At 42.0% G+C, this 21,213-nt stretch overlaps 1 protein-coding gene across 2 annotated transcripts; it reads left to right on the forward strand.

The window, feature by feature from the left end:
* The first annotated feature begins 5,498 nt into the window (after positions 1 to 5,498).
* plekhn1 (pleckstrin homology domain containing, family N member 1) lies at positions 5,499 to 17,868 on the forward strand. Of its 2 annotated transcripts, none has more exons than XM_030733808.1 (16): positions 5,499 to 5,668; positions 7,313 to 7,403; positions 7,560 to 7,721; positions 8,481 to 8,561; positions 9,082 to 9,172; positions 10,940 to 11,073; positions 11,603 to 11,752; positions 12,818 to 12,898; positions 13,012 to 13,087; positions 13,340 to 13,485; positions 13,775 to 13,927; positions 14,504 to 14,746; positions 15,158 to 15,313; positions 15,640 to 15,882; positions 16,112 to 16,172; positions 17,017 to 17,868. In XM_030733808.1, exons 1-16 carry the CDS (start codon positions 5,595 to 5,597, stop codon positions 17,199 to 17,201), a joined length of 2,127 nt encoding a protein of 708 aa, XP_030589668.1. In that variant the 5' UTR covers positions 5,499 to 5,594; the 3' UTR covers positions 17,202 to 17,868. The 2 variants fall into 2 exon arrangements, with proteins under 2 accessions (XP_030589668.1, XP_030589667.1); XM_030733807.1 differs by having other exon boundaries at positions 15,637 to 15,882; positions 17,017 to 17,867.
* The last annotated feature ends 3,345 nt before the right edge of the window (positions 17,869 to 21,213 follow it).

Genomic DNA, 21,213 nt, shown 5'->3' on the forward strand with positions numbered 1-21,213 from the left:
TTAAATTTCCGCAGAGACACGTAGCTACTGGTGCAAACCCAGCCATGCACCTGATATACAGTGTAGTGTGTATCAAATAGGTGTAGTCAAACAGAAGATTCAGTTGAAGTGTCGTTTAGTTTAATGTGTTGCAGGCATATGTGTTGGGAGTTCAATGGTAGGTGGAAAGTTATGTCAACTCTGCTGCTATGAAGATGCTAATGAGTTTACAGCCTGTCTGGATGAATGTGCTCACTCTGGAAGAGCTGCTACAGCTGATCTGGGGGGCGGTCTGTCCTCCCAGCATTCCTACCACTGCAGCATCTCCTTTTTCCCCTGGTGTCAGCCTCTGCACAGCCCTTGACAGGCCACAGAGATGCTGTCACCCTCTCTGAAAGGACTGAAGCGTCAACCGGATTAGTGCAAGGGGCCGATACACTTTTTGACTTGTAGGCCTAAAATATAATATCTTTCAACTGCATCAAAGGCTGACCTACAGCTCGTGGCAATCCGAAGAAATGATCGGGAAGGTCTTAAATGCTCCCAAGAACAAATTGTGTGCTCAGTAGCAGACCTACAGTTCACTGTAAAAAGCTTCAGAAAGGTTTTTTTTTTTTTTTCTTCTTCCAAGCATAGAAATGCACATAACTAAGGCCACTGCATGTAAGGGTTCACGAGGCTTGGGAGAAGTATAGTTGGAAGTCAGTTTTATATATATACATTTTTTTCAAATAATATGAAATCCAAAACACGCTCCTTCATTGAATCAGTTTAGTGTTTTTAGATTTAAATACCCGATTGTGCATAGGCGATGTCACTACCTTTCATACAGTCAAATTTATGTTTGAAAACATAATTTTTCTTAACTTTTACAGTCGAGTGCCGTCAAGTGAAACTGCCACATATCACAATTCAAACAGCTACATGTGACATAAATCAGAGTACTGAATAATAACATTTACAATATTTTCATGGTGATGTAAGGCCATTTGCAGGAGGACAGTGATGAAGATGGTAAAACAGGAAAACGACTGAGTGAAGGCCTCAAAGCAACAACAGTGAAGAATTAGAATACAACACAATGGGAAAGACAAATAAGATAAAGTTTCAGTTGATATCAGAAAGGCAAATGTTTTTTTTTTTTTTTTTTTGATCAGACACTCAACAGCAACTTTTTAGGTACACCAGGTAGTACCAGGCTGGACCCCCATCTGCCTTCAGCCTTAATTATTCAGAGCACAGATTCAACGAGGTGCTGGAAACATTCCTCAGACATTTTGGTCCATACTGACATGATCCCATCACACAATTGCAGATTTGTCATCCATGATGTGTGTGTGTGTCCTTCATTCCACCTTTATTTCAGTGGCGCTCTACTGGACTGAGACCCAGTGACTGTAGAGTCCACTTGACAACACTGTCATGTTCAAGAAACCAGTTTGAGATGATCTGAGCTTGTGTGACATGGTGTGTTATCCTGCTGGAAGCAGCCATCAGAAGACAGGCAGACTGTTGTCATTAAGAAATGGACAATGTCAGCAACAATACTCAGGTAGGTTGTGGTGTTTAAATGATGCTCAGTTGGTACAAAGGGGCCCAAAGTGTGCCAAGAAAATATCCCCCACACCATTACACCACCACCACCACCACCCGTTGATACAAGGCAGGATGGATCCACGCTTTCATGCTGTTTACATCAAATTGTAACCAAACCCGACCCATCAGACCAGCAACATTTTTCCAGTTTTTTGGCTATTTCTGGAGAACTGTGTTAATTGTATCCTCAGTTTCCTGTTCATTTGTGATAGGAGTGGCAGTGAGTGTGGTCTGCTGCTGTCGCCCATCTTTTTCAATTTGTTGTGCGTTCAGCTCTCCTGCATACCTAGGTTGTAATAAATGGGTATTTAAATTACTCTTGCATTCCTATCAGCTGGAAACAGTCTGGCCTGTGACCACCAACATTAAAAAAAAGCAGTTTCGCTGGGATATTTTCTCTTTTTTTGGACCATTCTCTGTAAAGGAAGATGATTGTGTGGGAAGATGAGCAGTTTCTGAAATGCTGAGCTACTGGCATTAAAATAATTATTAAAAAAATCCTGAAAAATGTGAGTTAAACATGACACAGATACTGGGATAATGATACTGTGGCAGTTTCACTCAGATTTTTTTCCTTCTCTTCGCATTTACTAGAGTCAGCAGTTCCAAGGAAATGATACAACCTGTCTGGCACCCTGTAACAACACATCCCTGTAACGCTGTTGTTTTCCAGTGAAGTGAAAGTATGTAAATCATCAAAGACCCTGAATGCATGTCCCTGTGCAGAATAAAAGCAGTCTTCTGTTTTATCACCTTGCTTGTATGACACATGAATGTGGGGTACGTAACTTAAAGACAAGGACCTACTGAAGTAAGACACTGTTAATCTGACTATGACAGAGCTTCCCTTCAAAGGAGGGCCGGGTCCAGCTCAGATTCCTTGATGGTCGTCCGGTGTGAGAACTTTGGCACGTCTGATTCTCTGCTGGACACCTGATGTTGGGGGCCTCACATCCAGACTCCGTTTTAGTGGCCTGAGGTGTGACTTTAGCACTGCTGATGTCACCCGCTGAGTCTGGATAAACACAAACGAGTGACTCCTGTGGGAGAATCACAGTTCAACCTACCACACATGGAGGGAACATGATATACAGTGCTACGAAAAAAAATGTGTAGGGCCAGGTAGGTTTGGGTAGCTTTTTTCCTTAATAAATCATTTAAAAACTGCATTTTGTATTTGCTCAGGTTATCTTTGTCTAATGTTAAAATTTGTTTGATGACCTGAAACATGGAAGTGAGACAAATATACAAAAAAATAAATCAGGAAGGAGACAAATCCTTTTTTCTCAGCACTGTGTGTGAAAAATGGAATTTAAGTGTGACTGAAACGGTAACAAAATCTTTATTTTTTAACGACAGCTGTTAGGCAATTGCTGCGAGGAGCCTGCTCATTCGGAAACTGTGACCGTCATTGTATGAGTCAGAACAAATAAACTGACTTCCACATACAGTCTTGTTTTGGACATTGTTCCAGGCATTTCCTCTTCCCAGTGAGTAATGTGAAACTACCTGTAGGAGAAAGATCTTCTGCTGAAATCTCAACGCTTCAGGCAGAGGAAAGTCTTGTAATTGTTAGCTGGACGGTTCCAGGTCACATAGGTCGTTCAGCCATAACGGAAGAGTTTAAATGCCGCCTTTACAGAGACATTAAGCATTACAATTAGGACCCTTTGGAACAGTATCTTCTTAAAGGTATTCATGATGGTTCACAAAGAAAAGTAGTAGTGTATAACACCCGGCCAAACGCTGCATAATGAGCCGTTTGCTGGATCACTGGTGTCTTTTACAAAGATAATGAGATGCGGCCCGCCCAGCCCTGTTGTTGGTAAGGTGTAGGTAGTTTGCAGCATACTGACCCCATACAATTGCAACATACCAGAACCAGCATTTTTAGACGGTAACAGTGATGTGTGGCTTGTTTGTTATGTGTGTTTGCTTTATCACTCATGGGGCAAAAAAGTAGATGTTCATATTTTGATATTTAGTAACTTGATATTTTAGCAATTATTATCTTCCACAGTTAAGGATGAAGTTCTGGAGATGTCCTGAACTGAAATAATGATTGGTTAAGATTAGGAAGCTTGGATATCTTTCTACTGCTTTCCAGAATTTTTTTTTTTTTTTTGGTGAGATCTAGAAATAGTATTTATGAGCTAGAACTTGAATTATCAGTGTGCATTTGGGGCAGATTTGGGGCACTTGTTTAGAAACTCCTGGTGCTGCCTGAGTTTCTGTTTTTGTACTGGATGGTGAAATACCTGGGGAAGTCTATTACTGATTAAGACTGACTGATACACCTGACAGACAAAAACAATCCACTTTAAGTGGACTGACCTCACAGCAAAAAATTCCCTTTTTATATTTATCCCGTCCTGGCTTCTCTGTGTAATCTTATGGCTGAGTAGTGAGTCACTTTTCTGGCTGCACGTATGAATTATCTAGTTCATCTTCCTGATTTTTCCATGATGATACACAACCAGACCTGAAAAGTGCCCCCAATGTAAACATAAATGATTGCAATGCAGTCTGCTTGATTACTCAGTAAAATATCTCAGATATTTCAGAGATTTTTCATTGGTTTATTTTAAGTTTTGTTTTGGCTGAGTTGGATGCAAAAATGTAGAAGAAATGTGTCTACATTTGCCCAACGCATGAAAGCCCCCGATCCTAAACCAGGAGGAGACACAAATCCCCGGGATTCAGTCTTTCTCTTATCTGAATCCCCCCCCCTTATCTGGTCTAAATTTTATTGTCTGTCACTTACTGAGATTCACTTACACTGTTGATTAAATTACTCGAGCCCTCAAACGGGTTTTAGAGAATATTGTGATACTGTATCTCAGAGGCTGGGGGGTGGCAAAGATGGCACCGTTTGGAGGCTGATGACTGTTAGTGCCTCAGGTGTATTACAACTGGTTGAACAGGCTTTGATCAACGGACAGACCGCAGCCTGTGCTTCATTTTCTGATACCAGTGCAGCAGCTCACCACAGACGCAGATCTAATTGATGAGCAGACGCAGCATGATCATGAGGTTTTGACTCCTTCCTCTGACTGATAAGACCAATTGTCAGGTTCCAGTGAAGGAGACTGGAAATCTGGAAAATGACACATTTCCCAGATGTGGGTGTTGAAACCTATTATTCCCAAAGAACTTCTTAGAGTGACTCTCACTTTTAGGTGGTGGATATTTAATTTGGGAACATCCTCCTAAAATGCAAACAAGATATGTTTGCATACACTTCTTGCCTGGTGAAAATTTCAACCTTTAAATTCGCAAACATCCTCTTTAAACTGTTTCCTTTTCCTGAGAATATCATATTTCACACAGCTACGCTCTGAAAAGAACGTGACACCAGGTATTTTCATCTTTTTGGGTTAACAGGGATGTCTTGACTATTTTTAAGATCTACACTGTGCTTTTTTTCCCAAAATACTAACCAAAAATTGCCAGATACTTACCTTGCAGTAATAAATAGAATACTTGAGTGTGGAGGCATTTTCATGTCTGGGCATGCCAACAGAAGTTCCCATCTTCCCCCCTGTGACTGACACACACCATCCAGTGTGTTTAGTGGCCACTTATTGCAGCATTGAGCCAACAATGAGCCCCATTTGGCTCCAGGAAGGTGTGAAATGGCACACTTCTCCTTGAACCCCCTCGCCTTTGTTGTTGGGATTGATTTAGCAGACAGGGGAAACTCAGGGGAGTGTGAGTCCTTATTCAACACACACACACACACACACACACACACACACACACACACACACACACACACACACACACACACACACACACACACACACACACACACACAGCCGGTTGTGACACAGCCCCAAACTCCACCCCTTTTACGCAAACAGGCTCTCATACTCTGACTCTTCACCCTGCCTACTTCTGCCTCAGTACAAGTCTGACCTCAGCAGCGAGCGCACTGCACTCCTGGATTACACTCACCCATCACAGAAGGAGTAGAGTTTATCTACACAGCGGCGCAAAGCCCAGCACAGGACAGCAGCATGGGGAGCAGTATGTCATGTGTCCCCCAGCACAACTTCAGATTCTCCAGCAAGAGTTTCATACGCAGAAACAGGTAAGAACAATTCATTCTGTCCTGGTGCTCATTCTGTACTTGTGTCAGTGTGTAAACGGAGCACATGTCATGCCCTTGACAGCAGATTGTTATTTTAGACACTGACTTCCAGTTGGAAGGTATTCTCGGTATTTCTTGGGGTTTGAGAAGTGGGGTTAAACAGAGGTTGTGCATTTTGTGGGGCTGGGTTCAGTATCATAATACAGGATAGTCCCGGAGTTGTGCCTGAGAGGTGCCTGTCTGGCCAACGGTGTCAATGATCCAGTTACCATTTGCCCCTCTTTGCTTCTCTGTGAAGATGATCTGCCAGCTGTCAATTAATCTGGTTTCGCACCAAAAAAAAAAAAAAAAAAATCCAGACCTTAACATGATTAATTGTGGGCTGTTATTATTATTAAATGATGATTAAATGAGATTACAGCTTGTGATCCGATATAAAGGCTGTGAACATGTGTGACTATTGAGATGAATGGATCACACTTAGTTTTCTATCTGGTTTTCTTTAATCCTCCAGGATTACATACCTGGGCATGTTACACTTGGTTCAGCCAACTCTGCTGGACCACATCTGCTTCCAATTGACCTCAGCTCCATTCTTCTGCTGGGCGCTGTGTGATGATTCAGGATCTAGTTTGGTCATCCCATGTAGCTTTAAAGTTCTCAAATTAAAAAAAGGAGCCGGGCAACTCTAAAACGACCGTTGGTTTCAAAAGCTCAACGGCTCAAACTTGAACAGTGATACACCTTCTAGGTTGGATCATTGGATCAGCACGAACAATACGTTCAGTGTTCCAGTTTTCTGTTACCCTACAAACTCTTTGTGTTGGCGAATCAGGCCAGGCTCAGGTATTCCCTGAAGAAAAGGGGAGTGAGTGGCACTGAATACCACAGCAGTGACTTGGAGAATATTGGGTGTGCAAATTCACTACCTGTCTATTATTTACAACACATCTTTCACTTTGCAACTGCAGACTGCAGCATGTCCATTAGATTTTTTCAAAGCGCATGAGTACATTTTAAAAAGTGTTTTTGGAACAGGGTTGTTTGCTAGGCACTAATAAATAATTCATTCTGAACATTGACTTCCTGAATAGACAGCCCGCGATTCCCACCCTGAAAACAAAAGCCCGCACTGTTAAACTGAGGACACTGGTACACATATGTACAGATAAGCAGATAAACTACAAGCGGAAATTGTAAAAGCAGTCCCTAAAGCCTTATCTTTGCAGTGATGGAGCTTCCTCGTGAAGATTTGACACTAATGGTAACAGATGAGGGCCATGCAAAACAAAGAGGGATATTGAATGCTGATTTTCCTGTGAATATCCTCACTATCACAAGCACAAGACCCAGTTGTTCTTATCATTTAGAGGGTTGGCATTGATAGAATGGGGTCAAAGGAGGGGATGCTGATTGATTTACGAGACAAACAAGATGATTTAAACTGAACTTTGACTTTGATATGAAAATATGTACTATAAAAAACATTGGATTTAGGTCATTTCTCTAACTGTATATATCTGACAACACTGAACCCTTATGGATGTGAAGTTATGATAGGAAATGAACTAAACAACAAACATGGATTAGGTGGTAAACACTGGAGAGTGAGTATTAACACATAGCTTTCCTTTCTCATCACAGCAGTCGCTTGTTTCGCAAGTACAATCCCCAAGAGGGACAGGAGAAGTCTAACAGCATCATAAATATCCTCTGCACTGTCACCCCGAGGAAGGTAAGAACCCCGATCAGCTCTGAAAACATAAGTCATTCATCTGCACGGCAAACAGAACTGCTCGGCTACAAATTTCAACACGTGTGCCAATCTTTAAATTCAGGTTTGACTGCTTTACTCATGACATGTCTGAACTAATATTGTGACTGGTTGCAGGAAATGTCCCCTAAAGACCTGCAGACGATAGAAAACATCAAATGGGATCCTCCATTTGCTTACGACCCGATCAGTGGCTGGAAGAAGAGCAGCATCAATGTGAAGAATTACGGACGGATGATTCACAGCTCCAAAGTTCGTTTCCGCTTCGTCCACTGCCAGGTGAGCGGGGCAAAATCGCCTTATGTTGCAATGCCAGGAACGCAACTGTGAAAGAAAACAAAGATAATACTGCACAATCCTTTCTGTGGTTAAAGTGATCTCAAACAATGGCCAAGCCTACGATGACACATCATGCCAGTCATGAACCTGGTGAGTGTCAGGACCCAAAAAAACCAAACAAACAGGTGGAGAGTAACAGGATGTTTCACTGCAGCCACCAAATACAATGAAACTCGCTGCCGGCTTTTACGCGGTGGTCGGCTGTGAATAATCCAAACCGTTTTCCAAAAAGCCGACCGCAGCCTGTGTTTGGACATGCTTGCATATGCTGCGGTTGTGAAACAGCTCTATGAGAAAACCTCAGGGTACAGAGAGTGTGTCTGATCCCAGGCACAGATAGAGGATGTGCTGGCTCCTCACGGTGGGAACTGCAATTTGTTAAAGTTGTGACACAACAGCTCTGTCAAAAAGGGGGAGAGAGATTAATTGAAGGACTGATGTCATCGTGGCAAAAGAACACACTGTATTGTACACAGCAAAATAATAACGCAACAGGCTAGAAGACAGTGGGTACTGTAAAATGGTATGATACAAAATAAACAGTAATAATGTGGGCCTCCAAATGCGCCTATATGCACACACAGCTGCCTGTTCCTACAGCCTAGGACTGTAGTTTTATTGCAAGACACTAATCCTCATGTTGCTACATGGCACATCTGACTCTGTTTCACTCTTCCATTTCTCCTACCTTCTCTTCAGGATATACATGACTGCTACCTGGATCTGTTCCAGACACACCTTCATTTCGTTTCCAACAACACAACCGGACTGACATACCAGGTGAGTTCTTTTAAACACAAGCCACATTATCAGTGATCCCTTCATTTAAGTCCTCACGCTCTCAAGATTGATTTTTAAAAAATCTAGTTTTATGTCATCGTGCACTCTGACATAAATCTCCTGTCAACCAGCACTTTGTTGGTAAACAGAAGTTAGGATTGCGTTTCTTCACCTGTCTCGTAAAGCATGAGCAGCCATTAATCATCGGCGTGCAGAGCCTGCTGAGAATCAAACTCCATCCGTAAAAAGAGACAGCTAAGCACCTGTGAGCTGCATTAGTCAGACTACAGATGACGGAAAATGGAAGTCAGACAAGAATACATCACTGGCTTACAAGACTGACCTCACTGTCATGTTGATTAATTCCTTTTTTTTGGGGGGATAAAAATTAGAGCTGAACAGACGGCTCAAACAGAGCATAACAGGAGTGAGAATGATGCAGTGAATGGTTTTTAGTGTATGAATGAAAGAACGTTTGTGTCCAAAGAAGCGTGATTGAAGTTTTTGTTGTTTTGTGCAGGGGACTCTTCCGTTGAAAGAACTCACTATCTGCAGCCTGCAGCAGAACTGCAATCACAGCCAACCCCAGGAATTCGCCTTTCAAATAAACGGTATGTTTGACTTCTCCAGAAAGGACACACGTGGTTGTTGGCACTGTGCTGCGGTATCTAATAATACTGTTTTGTTTTGTTGGCTGTGTGGAATTTAGTTAATTGATCACTTAGTGGACTGAAAGTGGATGAACTGGAGCTGGGGGATGGCTCATTTTATCACTCAGACAGACTGACACAATTTTTTTTTTAAAAATCTTCTGTTGTGCGGTCAGCTATGTCTGACCGCCTCATCAGATATAGATCAAAGTAAAAATTCTCCTCCCTTGAGAAAAACACAAAAGAAAGCACCCAGTATTTGCAGACTGCAGCATTTCTAGTGTTATCACATTCTGGGGATTCAAAGGTCCTGCAACCCCTCTCACCTCTTCACCTCCTCTCAAAACCCAAACTAACTAGAGCTGGGGCCCCTTTGCCCTCGGTCAGGGGGGCAAGCTGGCCTTAAAGGCCCCGCTTGTTAGACAACAGGTGCACTTCAGTCTGCCCAGCTGAAAAGTCAATCTACCGCTCATAATCATGTCACTGCATATAATCTATAGTGCTTTTCAAAAACTTCTCAGGTTAATGCCTCAAGTTGAAACTTTAAAATGTATTTAAAAAAAAAAGAAGCTGTTGTGGCTGCACAGCTTTTGTAACAGCACAGGAGATGTGCGGTCATAGACGGTCATAGAGATTGTATTTTACAGAGTGTTTTCACACTCTGTAAAATACAAGGGTGTAAGGTTTCTGTGTTAATGTCTTTATCCGTACCATCTTAGTGAAAACTTTGCTGTCACAATATTGACATTCTTCGGTGCTTCTTTTTCACACAGTTGGTTTCGCAATTTCCCAGATCAAGCCTGTTATTCCACTGCATTGTATTTCATTTGTTTTTTATTGTTCGGTTTTAAGCTTCGTTAACCTTCCCGAGGCATCAGTGGCAGGAAACATTCAGAGGAAGCATGAGGAAGTTCTGAGTCAAAAGCGAGAGCTGTGAGGGAGGCCCACGTCTTCCTCTCACTGAGCCAAAAATGTGCCGTCGATGAGACGGAGGGTGACGAAGCAAACGCAGCACAAGAGGATGGATGAAAATTCCTGGAAGCTTTCACATCTGTAACTGTGAAAGTTAAATGTTTATTGAGACACGTTTTTAACAAAAGTTAATGACTTCACCGGCTGAAAGCTGGAAGAGAAGTTTGGGAAATGTTCACGAGGCTTGAACTTTGAAAAAAGGAAAGATTTGAGGGAGTGAAAAGTAAACTTTAACTTTTAGGGAGCGCTTGGGTAAAAGTCAAAAATTAAGAGCTGCCAAGAAAAGAAAGTCAACACAAGACTCCGGACGAGCAGCTCATTAGGGAGCGGTCAACAGGGTCACGGTTCCAGACGATTACAGTAAAAAGCCAATGGATGGGAATGAAATAGACGATGTGACTATCTGAGCTGGTTATCTCTGGTATGTGTGGGACTGATAGGTAGAGGGAGATTCCAGCTCTCTTCATACCAGGTCCTGTTCATTCCTTTTTGGATAAGCAGTCTGTGGGAAGGAAAGTCTCCTACAATCCTTAAATACCAAACACAGCAGGTCAAAGGGGGCTTTTCCAGCATAGGCCTTACATGTGGTTAACTATCCTGAACATGTGTTCACATTTATTGCCCCTATTACATAACTCACTCTAAACATCAAAGCAGGCAGAGTGTGAACATTAATAATCTGCCGTTGTGAGAGAAAACTTTGTGGAAAAAGGAAACACTTTACTTTTTTGACCCTGTGACCTTTACACTCTGCAGGTGTCAGCCTAAACCCCATAATCGTCTACTTTGCCAACCAAGAAGAAATGGACCTGTGGTTCGAGCTGCTCAAAGAAAACATTGAAGCTAATGGAGGCACTGCAATTTCACCTGAAAACTACACCAGAGTGAGAGTAAGTTCATTAACCTCGCCTACCTTTTTCATTACGTTAGGCCTTACAGACAAATGAACATTCTGGTAGAAGTGTGTTCTTAAGCCATGTGCTGGGTTAGGCAGGAAAACACTTTGGCTTCAGTCCTGTCTCATAAAGCAGGATGTGTGCGTGCGTGTAGATTCGGTGAGTCAAGTGGGTCACTCACTGCTGGCTCTCCCTCAGGCTTGAATACTAGGGAGCGGCCTTGACCGCATCACGGCCTACATCAAACGAACCCTCACATCTGTGCAGGGTTAAAGTGCTGACTCTACACCCACAGGTGGGAAACCGGTCGATGAAACACGTGAATGTAGATGTGTCATGGAAAAAAGAAAATAAATGGACTCGTAATTCCTTAAAAACAGTGTCAGTGTACAAGCAGGAGTGACATTCCAGAGAAGGAAAGTAGAATAAACATGTTGAAGTTTCAGGAAAGGCAAAACTCTTTTTGTATTTATGCAGGTGATAGTCTGACTGACTTAACTCATCCCCTGTGTACTCACTATAGCTAAACAGGAATAACACTTCTGAGAGAAGAGATGAGCTGAGAAATTCCATCAACAGAGAGCCCATCCACGAGTGGGAAGGCTCCCAGCGAGACAGCCTGGGTCCCATCACATACGTCACTAAAGTCCGACTGCAGCACCTGCCCTGCCAGGTACGTCACCTCTGCTTCTTATCAAGACTGAATCACTGGAATTGGCCACTTGCCTATTTATGGGAACATACAGTACAGCAGACTGTAACTCATGATACATACGTGTTTTCAAACTCTGGGACTTTTTCTCACAGTGATTATAGGCAGGATAACATCAGCCCTTAATCCAGGTGACTCACATAGTTTTCACATTGCGCAACACAATCACTAGCTCAGCATACTGTAAGGAGTGAATGAAAAGGGTGGAGTCTCTATATAATAGCAAATAGCACCCTATGCCACAGTTCTTTTTTTTCTTGTCAAGGTGCACCACTGGCATCAGACACCTGCAACCTACTCTTGAAAAATATATGACTACGTTCAAGCGAAATCAGACATGAGAGCAAACAAATACTGCGAGCACGGCTTCTCGCAGCAGCCAGTGAAAACAGTAGTCATGACACAGCTTGTTTGGATATCTGCAATTAATTCTATGTGGGAAAAAGCGGCAGCCCATTTGAAGTGTGTGAAACTTAGGGCCAGGGTGTGTGAGAGGCATCTGCTTGGCTCATGCAGCGACTCGACTCACCTCACAGCTGGAATGTCAGCTGTCTATCCAGACACACCCTCCGAGAGAGAGAGAGAGAGAGAGAGAGAGAGAGAGAGAGAGAGAGAGAGAGAGAGAGTGAGAGTGAGAGTGGAAACATAAACTGTCCTTCTGCTGCACCTTTAAATCTCCCACTAACTGGTTCTGAGTGGAAATCCTACTGAGATTTAAACTGTATCTCTCACAGTGCAGTATTAAAGGATAATACAGGTGGTGCTGTTAATGCTTGCACCAGGTCTCATAGGTTATTCATATCTTATCTTTGCTTCAGTTATCAGGGTTTCCTTCTTACCTTCAGAAGCATTTGCTGCCTGTTTGTCCTCCAAAATAAAAAAGTTCTGGCTCAAACATGTTTCTACTAAACAGCCGTAGCTGGTAAAATATGTAAACAAGATATACAAAAGTGGTAAGGTGGTGCAAAAATTTTACTGGAATAAAAGAGAACTACACGCTTCATAAAGCTCACTCTGTGTCCTCAGGAACAGAATGACAGGCTGCTGGTGATGTACCCATCAACCCTGATCATCCTCTCAGAGGAAAACGACGGACTCTTCTATAAGGTACCGACTGACCTCCTTCTGATACTCAAATGAATCACACCCTGGGCTCAGTGCATCCAGTATATTTAGAGCGTGCATAAGGAAGTTGTGTTTAACTGTCATTACAATTGCAGGGAAAACTTCCGCTCAACATGATTACAGTGACCACGCCCTGTCAAGACGTCAAGCCCAACACATTTATGATTGAAGGTAAGCACCGTGAATCAGTGAACTGCTCTGTAGTCACATCGATAGACTCGTTAAAGGGATTTTAATGAGTGTGCATTCTTGTGCATGTTTTACGCTAAGTGGCCTTTTCCATGAATCTGCTAGCGTCACAGAGTGTAACCCCTTTATGAATGAGCTGGTTTTATCCCTGCTGAATGACAGTCTCACTATAGCACATTCCAGTGAGCAAGTGGACCAAATGACAGGCTTTGTCCTCCCCCCTTGTCTTCCCAGGCAAGATGATCAACCCCATAGTGGTGTCCTGTGTGGATAGGATGGAGTTCTGCGACTGGATCCAGCAGTTCAAAGCTGCTGATGTGCCTGTTCTCAGTCCCCCCCCTCCAGTGTATGACATCATCTACACCCCGACAAAGACAGAGGTGAGGACTGCTCTCCCTGCTTTCAGGGGACAAGTGTGAAAAAAAAAAAAAGATCGATCACAGCTGCTATCGCTTGTGAAAATATGGGTGGAGCGGATTATGAGTCTGGCCTTGCCTCTTTTGTAAACAAACACTCAGCATGACTATAGACTGACTTCCTTTATTTTTGCTACGGTGTTACCTATTTAACAGTTTACAGTAGGTCTAGACATGACAGAAGTCTGAACGCTTTATCCACAGTCACTTACTTTGCATTGTTAATGCATACTTTGTGCCCTTCAATCTCTAGGCTCCACAGTTTGACCGGTGGAGTGGACACAGCCAAGGAAAAATGGAGTCTGTTAAGTCCAGCCAACCACCGAGTGGACGAGGATCCCGAAACCTTCCTCTGCCCCTTCACGATGAAAACCCTCTCACCCCGGGGTACTCTGAGCCCCGTTGTGTAAGTCAGCTGTGTGTTACTTCTCAAGCCGGAGTGTTCAAGTGACCTAATAAACTTAATTGCGCACACCAATATTTGCACAGATATAAATACTGGAGGAGTTGTGAAAAAACACTGTGTTTGTTTTGTTGGAGCTGAGCAACCAGATGCTTTCTTTCACAAAGTTAATTATTAAGTAAGATCTAGAGACCAAAGTGCTCCTGTTACAAATGCTCAGGTGCTGAGCCTTCAGCCTTCTAGTAAAGAAGCAGAAAACCAAAACAAAGTCACAAATTTTTTCCCAAGTGATGTCTAGCTGTGAAAACAACTTTTGGATTTGGACTTTTGGTACTAAATGTTGTGTGTGAGAAGAAGAATCTAAGAATTTTAAATTAAGTAAGATATGGGAGAAATATGCTCTGATAGTGACCCTTTAAACTCGTACCCACATGACTCTGTTTGCTAAAAACCTGAGAAAACAAAACCTAATGAGACCGTCTCTGCTGCCCGGACCTTGCAGTTTAAATCTGTGCTGGGACATGTGCTATAAAGCTTCCATTCTTGGCTGACTTTTCTCTCTGGTTCTGGTCTTTACAGTACAGTTCCAGCCGTCCCTCTTCGATTGAGACTGCCCAGCTGGGCAGCAGAACCAATAGTGTGTCTTCCCACACCAGGCCCGAGCGCGACCTACGACCTTTGTCAGTGCGCTACTCATCTCCTCAGCACAGCTCCTACCTCCAGCCTGCAGAGAGCTCCATGGTGTCTGAGCTCTACAGTAAACCCTACTCTGCCCTGCATCGGGGCAGCCCGCAGCGCCTGGAGAAAGCTCCACTTGTCAAGGTAATTCAGTCTTGCGTCTAACTTGATAACCGAATATTCCCTTTGAGACTGTTGACGTATTTTACGTGTCATGTGTGCAGTACCTAAAATAGACACCAAGCAGAGGAGTAGCGATCATATATAGGGTGTTAACAAATGGAGTAAGACTGGCATTTAGGCAGGTTGAAAGATCAATTTATTCAAAGATGCAAGGAATGAAATCTCTGTTAGAATTCATAAACAAAGCTTGAGCCAGTCTGAAAACATTTGCTGCACTCAGAGGGTATCAGTACTGCTCCACCGGTGCAGATCATACCTGGCATTAGTCCAAAACCCCTATTAAGCAATCAGACTAATGTTTTATGTGATGGCAGAAAATTGGTTCCTTTCCCTCCTTACACTAACTCCTGCTTCTGTTTGAATGCTCTCCAGTCTAACAGCTGGAGCACTCCTCAGACATCCCTGAACTACTCCCTTAACATCCCCCAGCGCCACTCAGACATGTGCGCTCCACGACAACCCTTGTCGCCTCTGTACGATGAGCCTTGCACTCCCGAAATCTACTCCTTGGATGAGGCCAGGCCAGTGGTAAGTGGGCCAGTTGATACTGGATCCATTGGTTCAATTTACACCTGCACAGCCTGTCTGATATCAAGCAGTGCAAACACACATAAACACAAGTATTTGGTCATGGTGATAGTGCTTTTTTTAGAACAAGTTATGTCTTTTATAGAAGTATGAAAGTGTTACACCATGATTTAACCATTTCTGAATCTAAAACGATAAATCATTTTATTATTTTAGTTTGGTTTAATTGTATTTTATTGAGCTAGTTACTATTTTGCCCATTGTAACACAGAAACTTTGCAACAAAAAAAAAAAATGCATATTTTATCCTTCCTGTTTTTTAGCAGCGGTGCTGGCAAGAACGGCCTCAGCACCAGCACCACCAACAGGAGCCCCAATTCCTACCCTCCTCCTTCCAGCTACATGACCCTCCAATGGGCAGACGCTGCAGGAGAAGCCTGGTTCTGACCAACTCCCAGGGTCAGTCTCAGGACCTGGAGATTGACACGCCTGAAAGCCAAGTGCAGCAGAGAGCAGAGGCTGTTTCGAGGCTAAAGCTGCTGCCTGCACCCAGTCAAGTGCAAGAACAGGTGAGAGGCATGGAGATACTCATCTCCCAGGACAAACTGTTTCTGGAATGCGATAGCACAAAGTGAAATGGTGATCTGTGTGGTTGCACAGCAAGTGTATAACACTGCAGGTGCTGCAGTTGATATTTTAAACAGGTTCAGATGAAAAACATATTTTAAGAAACCACGATGGTGTTTGTTGTAACTGATCCTAGGAAGTAACTGTGTCTGTTTTCACATCTGCCGACAGATACTTCACCCGCAGAGTTCTGTGAGAAAGGCCGCTCAGATGCATTATGGTTACTCACCAGGTAAGAATTAAAGGCACGCAGCTACGAGCCAAATCAAACATTCCTTTATGTCAGGTGTACCTGTGCGTAATTTTGTGCTCCTAAACCTGATAAGAAATCTTTTCAGTAATCAAACAAAGACACAGAGTCCTATTCTTTTTTTTTTAAATTATTTAGCTCTGTGGAGAAGAAAAGGGCACTCTTTCAAACCTGCAGCATAATATTTCCTCACAAGTTTGAGTTATGAAAGTCAGCACTGTGAGCCGCCTTCCTAAAAGGACACAGAACATTGCTTGCGCTCCGTCGCACTGTAAATTCAACACTGCATGCACTTTGGATTGATTGAACTCTTGGGTCTGTCAGCAGGTAGAGAGAAGGTTAAAGGTTGCGGATTTGAAGGTGCAGGAAATGTGAAAATGTGCCTGCGAATTAGAGCTTAGTGTAGCTCTAAATACGTTGGAGCATATGTCTCAACAGGGTGAAGCTCAGTGTAAGAGAACACTGCTCAACAGATTGGATTTATCACTCTACTGTGACTGACAGCGCACAACTGCTCACACAGGCTCTGCTATCACAGACCAAACAAGACTAGAATTGATCTGGTGATTCCAGATGATCTGATCATCCGGATTCATTGTTAAACTTGTCATTACCAAGTGATATTATTTGACAGGTTGCACATTTTTTACTATTTGAAAGAGACCATAAATAACAAGTGCAGGTGGTGCAGCAGTGGTATGTTACTGTACTGGTTTTTGCAGTAAGAGCATTCTTTGGGAGCATTTCCAAGTTTATTTAAGCAGGGCGAGGTTTGCGTTTCGCTGCTTGAAACTACAAGTATGCTAATCTTCTTTCATTCCTATAGGTCGCCATTCATACCTCGAACCCGCAGAACCAGATGACCAGGAAGTAGACTATGACAACATTTGGGAGTACGACTGTGATACAGGAATGATCCAGCCAACGGCTGGAATTTCAACACACTGGACAGGATTAGACTTTGGGGCCAGAGGCCTCGGTGCCATGGCAACACAGCAGAGATGGTCATAAAACAAAAGGATGGCCCGGCGCTCGTCTGGACGTGTGCAAACAACAGATCTCTATCAGGGGGATAATAAAAGTCAACAAGCAGAGCTCGTGTTGCTCCCTACTGTGTACAGTAGGAACCCACAAATCCCAGGAACTGCTTTGTTAGATGTCGGGCAGTCGAGCAGAGGAATGACAGGATAAAACTGAACATCATGGAAGTGGCAAACAAAGACTTCAGTTGTCTGTTTAATATGTAGCATTCATGGAAGAAGACAGTAGAGTATACTGTACATACTGTGCAGCTTGAATATTATTTTCTAAATCTGTTATATAATGTAAGTGCACTGTCATTGGTTTTATTCGTAGTAAATCCAGTTTTCTTTTTTATATTTATAGGCAGGATTTATAGGATTTTCTAACAGGCTGTCGTATTACTGTTAAGTGTCTCCATTTGTTTCTAATTAAAGCTATAAAAAGCATTCCATTAGGCTTGTTATAGTAAAGAACATATGTATATATTTGTGAATGTTTAACATTTATTATTTTCTTGTGCTATACTGACAAGTCAAATAGATGTGGCTGTAACCAACTAATATCCAAATGATAATAATTCTAATTTCAAAACGGCACAATACTGATACCTGTGAGACTTTTTTCATTTTGGTTTGAGGTGTTTATTTATATTTGGAAATAAAAGTGTTCGAATATGTTTGCGTCTGTTTGGTGCTGTTCTAAATGTAGTTTCTTTTAGGTGGAAAATCAGAACACTTTAAAAGTTTCTTAAAATATCTCAACTTCAAATGCAATAAAGGAGTGAAAGATAGGTGAGAGACTGGTTTATATCTGAAATTAACTGCAAATTAACTGCAAATTTATGCCCATCATAAATTATGCACTCTTTAGAGGCCACCAAGAATCTTTTTGCTCAAACCTTATGTTGGAAAAATAGTTGTGTTTTCTCAACCCCTGCACTGCTTTCAGATGATGCCTTAGCACACAAGTAAGATACCATTTAGCATCTATGCATGCAAATATGAACGGTTTGCCTATAATTATTAGATTATACGGTATTGGGCAAAAGTCTTTAGTCGCCCCTCATTTATATCTTGCTAGGAAAATGGGAAACAGGTACAGGAATTGATTGAAACATGTGCAGACATAAATAGAAATATAGCACATAAGGTAAAAACAGAGTTTGTCCAAAGTCAGCATTTAGCATGACCGTCTTTCTTCTTCAACACAGTCTGAACTCTCTTGTCATTTCTTTCAGTCGTCTTCAGGAATAGTTCTCCAGGCTTCTTGAAGGACATTCAAAAATCTTCTTTGGATGTTGGCTGCATTTTGTTCTCCCACACTGCTTCAATAATGTTGAGTTCTGCTCTCTGGGGAGGCCAATCCATGACTGATAGTGCTTCTTCTTTTTTTTTTTTTTCTATCCAGGTATGCTTCTACTGCGTTGGCAGTGTGTTTGGGATCATTCTCATGCCTTTGCGAATCAGATGTTTTCCAGATTGTACAGCACTGTAGATCAAAATCTGACAGCACTTGACTGCATCAATAAATCCATCAACTTTCAGATACTGTTCATCTGCTGTAGATTTTTAGGTCTCCACTTGTCTTGTTTCCTCAAAATTTTTAAGGATACACTGCACAGCATGCTCAAATATGCCAATTTTTCAGCTAATAGCTCTGTAGGAATCACCTTGTTGGTACAAAAATACTATTTAATGTCAAACTGTTATCTTTGGCATTTTTCATAAATTCAGCTAATGAAATGATTATGAGTTTTTGTGACAAGCTGCTAGTAACAAAGTGGCTAAAGATACAATTTCCTATTGCTTCTTTACTAAGTTGTCTGTTATGTGAAGACACAAAAGTGATTCATCCCTTGAGTAAAGTGCTTTTGTAATGCTCAGAGGGGTCAGTATTTAGTGGCTTAAGAAGCAACAACAGCAAAAACATTCCTCTGAAAATGGTCAGGTACAAAGACTGGAATGAAAAGTGAAAAAGCAGCTCAGGTCCAAACACTTTGAAAGACCCCCAGAAAACCTGGAAAGGTGTTTTTTTTAATTCAGTCCAACATTCCTTTCAAGCCTATGTGGGACTTCAAACTGATATTTTCACATACATATTTTTATTTAAATGATTTTATAAAAATGAGCTTAGCAATGAGTGCAAAGACACATAAATATCTTGATGTAGATTTATATGCATATATAGTTGTGTCACTACTCCTTGCTTGGCGCGGAGTAGTGCATTACACAATAAAATGCCATTTATGGGTACAAGTATGTGACTCTTGACCTTTTAAAAAGATTTTTTTCTATTGTTATGTGGGGCACACTGAGTTATTTGTGTATGAAATGGTGCTAAACACTTGTAATTTTATTTACAGCTCCTATAGTTACTAAAGGGAAACTCTGAAATACTTTGGCTTTTATAGCCCAATGTTGCCATCTGCTGGAGAAAATAATGACAGTTTCTTCTCTGAATACTAGTGCTTCTACTACTACTACTGAATAAACACATTATTTAAATATAATGTTGAGTAATATGCTACTGTAGTGAATTATCTACAGTATTTTGTTTATTTTAGGAACAAAAGACATTGGAAATGACCCAATCTCAGAGCTGTGACACGAGTTTACATCACCATCTATTGTTCAGAAAGTTTGCTGTCTGCTTGTCTGCTTTCTCAATAACACACGCAGCACACAATCATAAATATACTCTTTACTTAAGTTAAATTGAAAGACATCATCAGCATCAACATTGCCAGCTTAGTGCAACCCATATGACAGCAGTATACAGAGCTCCATCATGAAAATAAAATGCCCTTCACATAATATATCACTAATACTGGCACAGAGTGCTGTCCCCTAAATAAATTACACCTCTGTTGCTTTGGATAGCCTTGAGACAGACGCGACCTGTTGCCCTGTGGCAGCTGGGATAGGCTCCAGCTCCCCCAAGCCTGAATTGGATAAGCTGAAGAAAATGGATGGAAATATGTTGCTTTGGATATGAGCATCTGCTACAAAAAAGTCATGTAATGGAAACAAACAAGTTCATACAAATTTCTCCTGAATCCCTACAGTGTCTCAGACTTTTCCACATATTTCTTTATCATCTCAAGTCTGTACAGCTGAAAGTAAATCACCTCCACTCTTGCCTCGGTAAATACTTACAAATCTTATTCATCTAAACTGTCTCAAGCCTTCTTTCAGTCAAATAAACTTGCCTCTTCTTGCCTTTGGTCGTTTCACGTTTTTTTTTAACACTTTCAGATGTCAAAGTTTCGCTCACGCTAAACAACTGTCATTAAAATAAATACTTTCTATGGAAAGCTCGGTGAGACCTAACAGCAGCAATCAGAGTGCAAACATGTTACAACAATCCTCCAAAAACTCTGGAAAAATTGGATCACTTTGTATTTAGAGGCTGAGCGATGAAGGAGCAGGCAGCGCCCTCTGACGTAATTTCGTCTCACTGTTCGCCGCCTCCACTTTGACATACTTACGCAGGTATCGAATGGCTGACAGAGCACTTACGTTGGCCAGCAGAACTGTGTGAAAATACAAATGAAAAAAGTGACTAACCGTAATACTCAAATCCAAACTGAAATGCATCATGAATTTAAGCACACTCACTTAACAAGCACTGCTTGGTAAATTCCTACTTTAAAGAGGAAAATTTCTGTGGTATCAAAGTACTCATGCTACACACATACCGGCCTTCCAAGCGTCTCCAGCTTGTGGGTTTACAGTCTTCAGCACCCATGAAGCAAACGCAATGCAAACCAGACACATATCTGACTGTTTGAGCTGCAGGAATGGAGCATCCAACCCTTCAAAGACAGAAATGTCTTGAGTCAGCAAGCTGTTCATGCAAAGGCAGCAAACATCCACAGAGAAATCCAGTTATATTTGGCATTAACACACCAGCAGCTGTGGATAAACTCCCAGTATGTCTGGACTTCCTCTGCTGTCACAGACAGCGTCCCAGTTAACTCCCAAACATCTACACACAGTCC

The sequence above is a fragment of the Archocentrus centrarchus genome, chromosome 7 (assembly GCF_007364275.1).
Source record: "Archocentrus centrarchus isolate MPI-CPG fArcCen1 chromosome 7, fArcCen1, whole genome shotgun sequence".
NCBI classification, from domain to species: Eukaryota; Metazoa; Chordata; class Actinopteri; order Cichliformes; family Cichlidae; genus Archocentrus; species Archocentrus centrarchus.

Coding starts and splice junctions, on each gene's coding strand:
- plekhn1 (XM_030733807.1), top strand. CDS start 5,595: ATGGGGAGCAGTATGTCATGTGTCCCCCAGCACAACTTCAGATTCTCC. Junction 9,173..10,939: donor ATTCGCCTTTCAAATAAACG/GTATGTTTGACT, acceptor TACACTCTGCAG/GTGTCAGCCTAAACCCCATA. Junction 13,928..14,503: donor GGTACTCTGAGCCCCGTTGT/GTAAGTCAGCTG, acceptor TGGTCTTTACAG/TACAGTTCCAGCCGTCCCTC.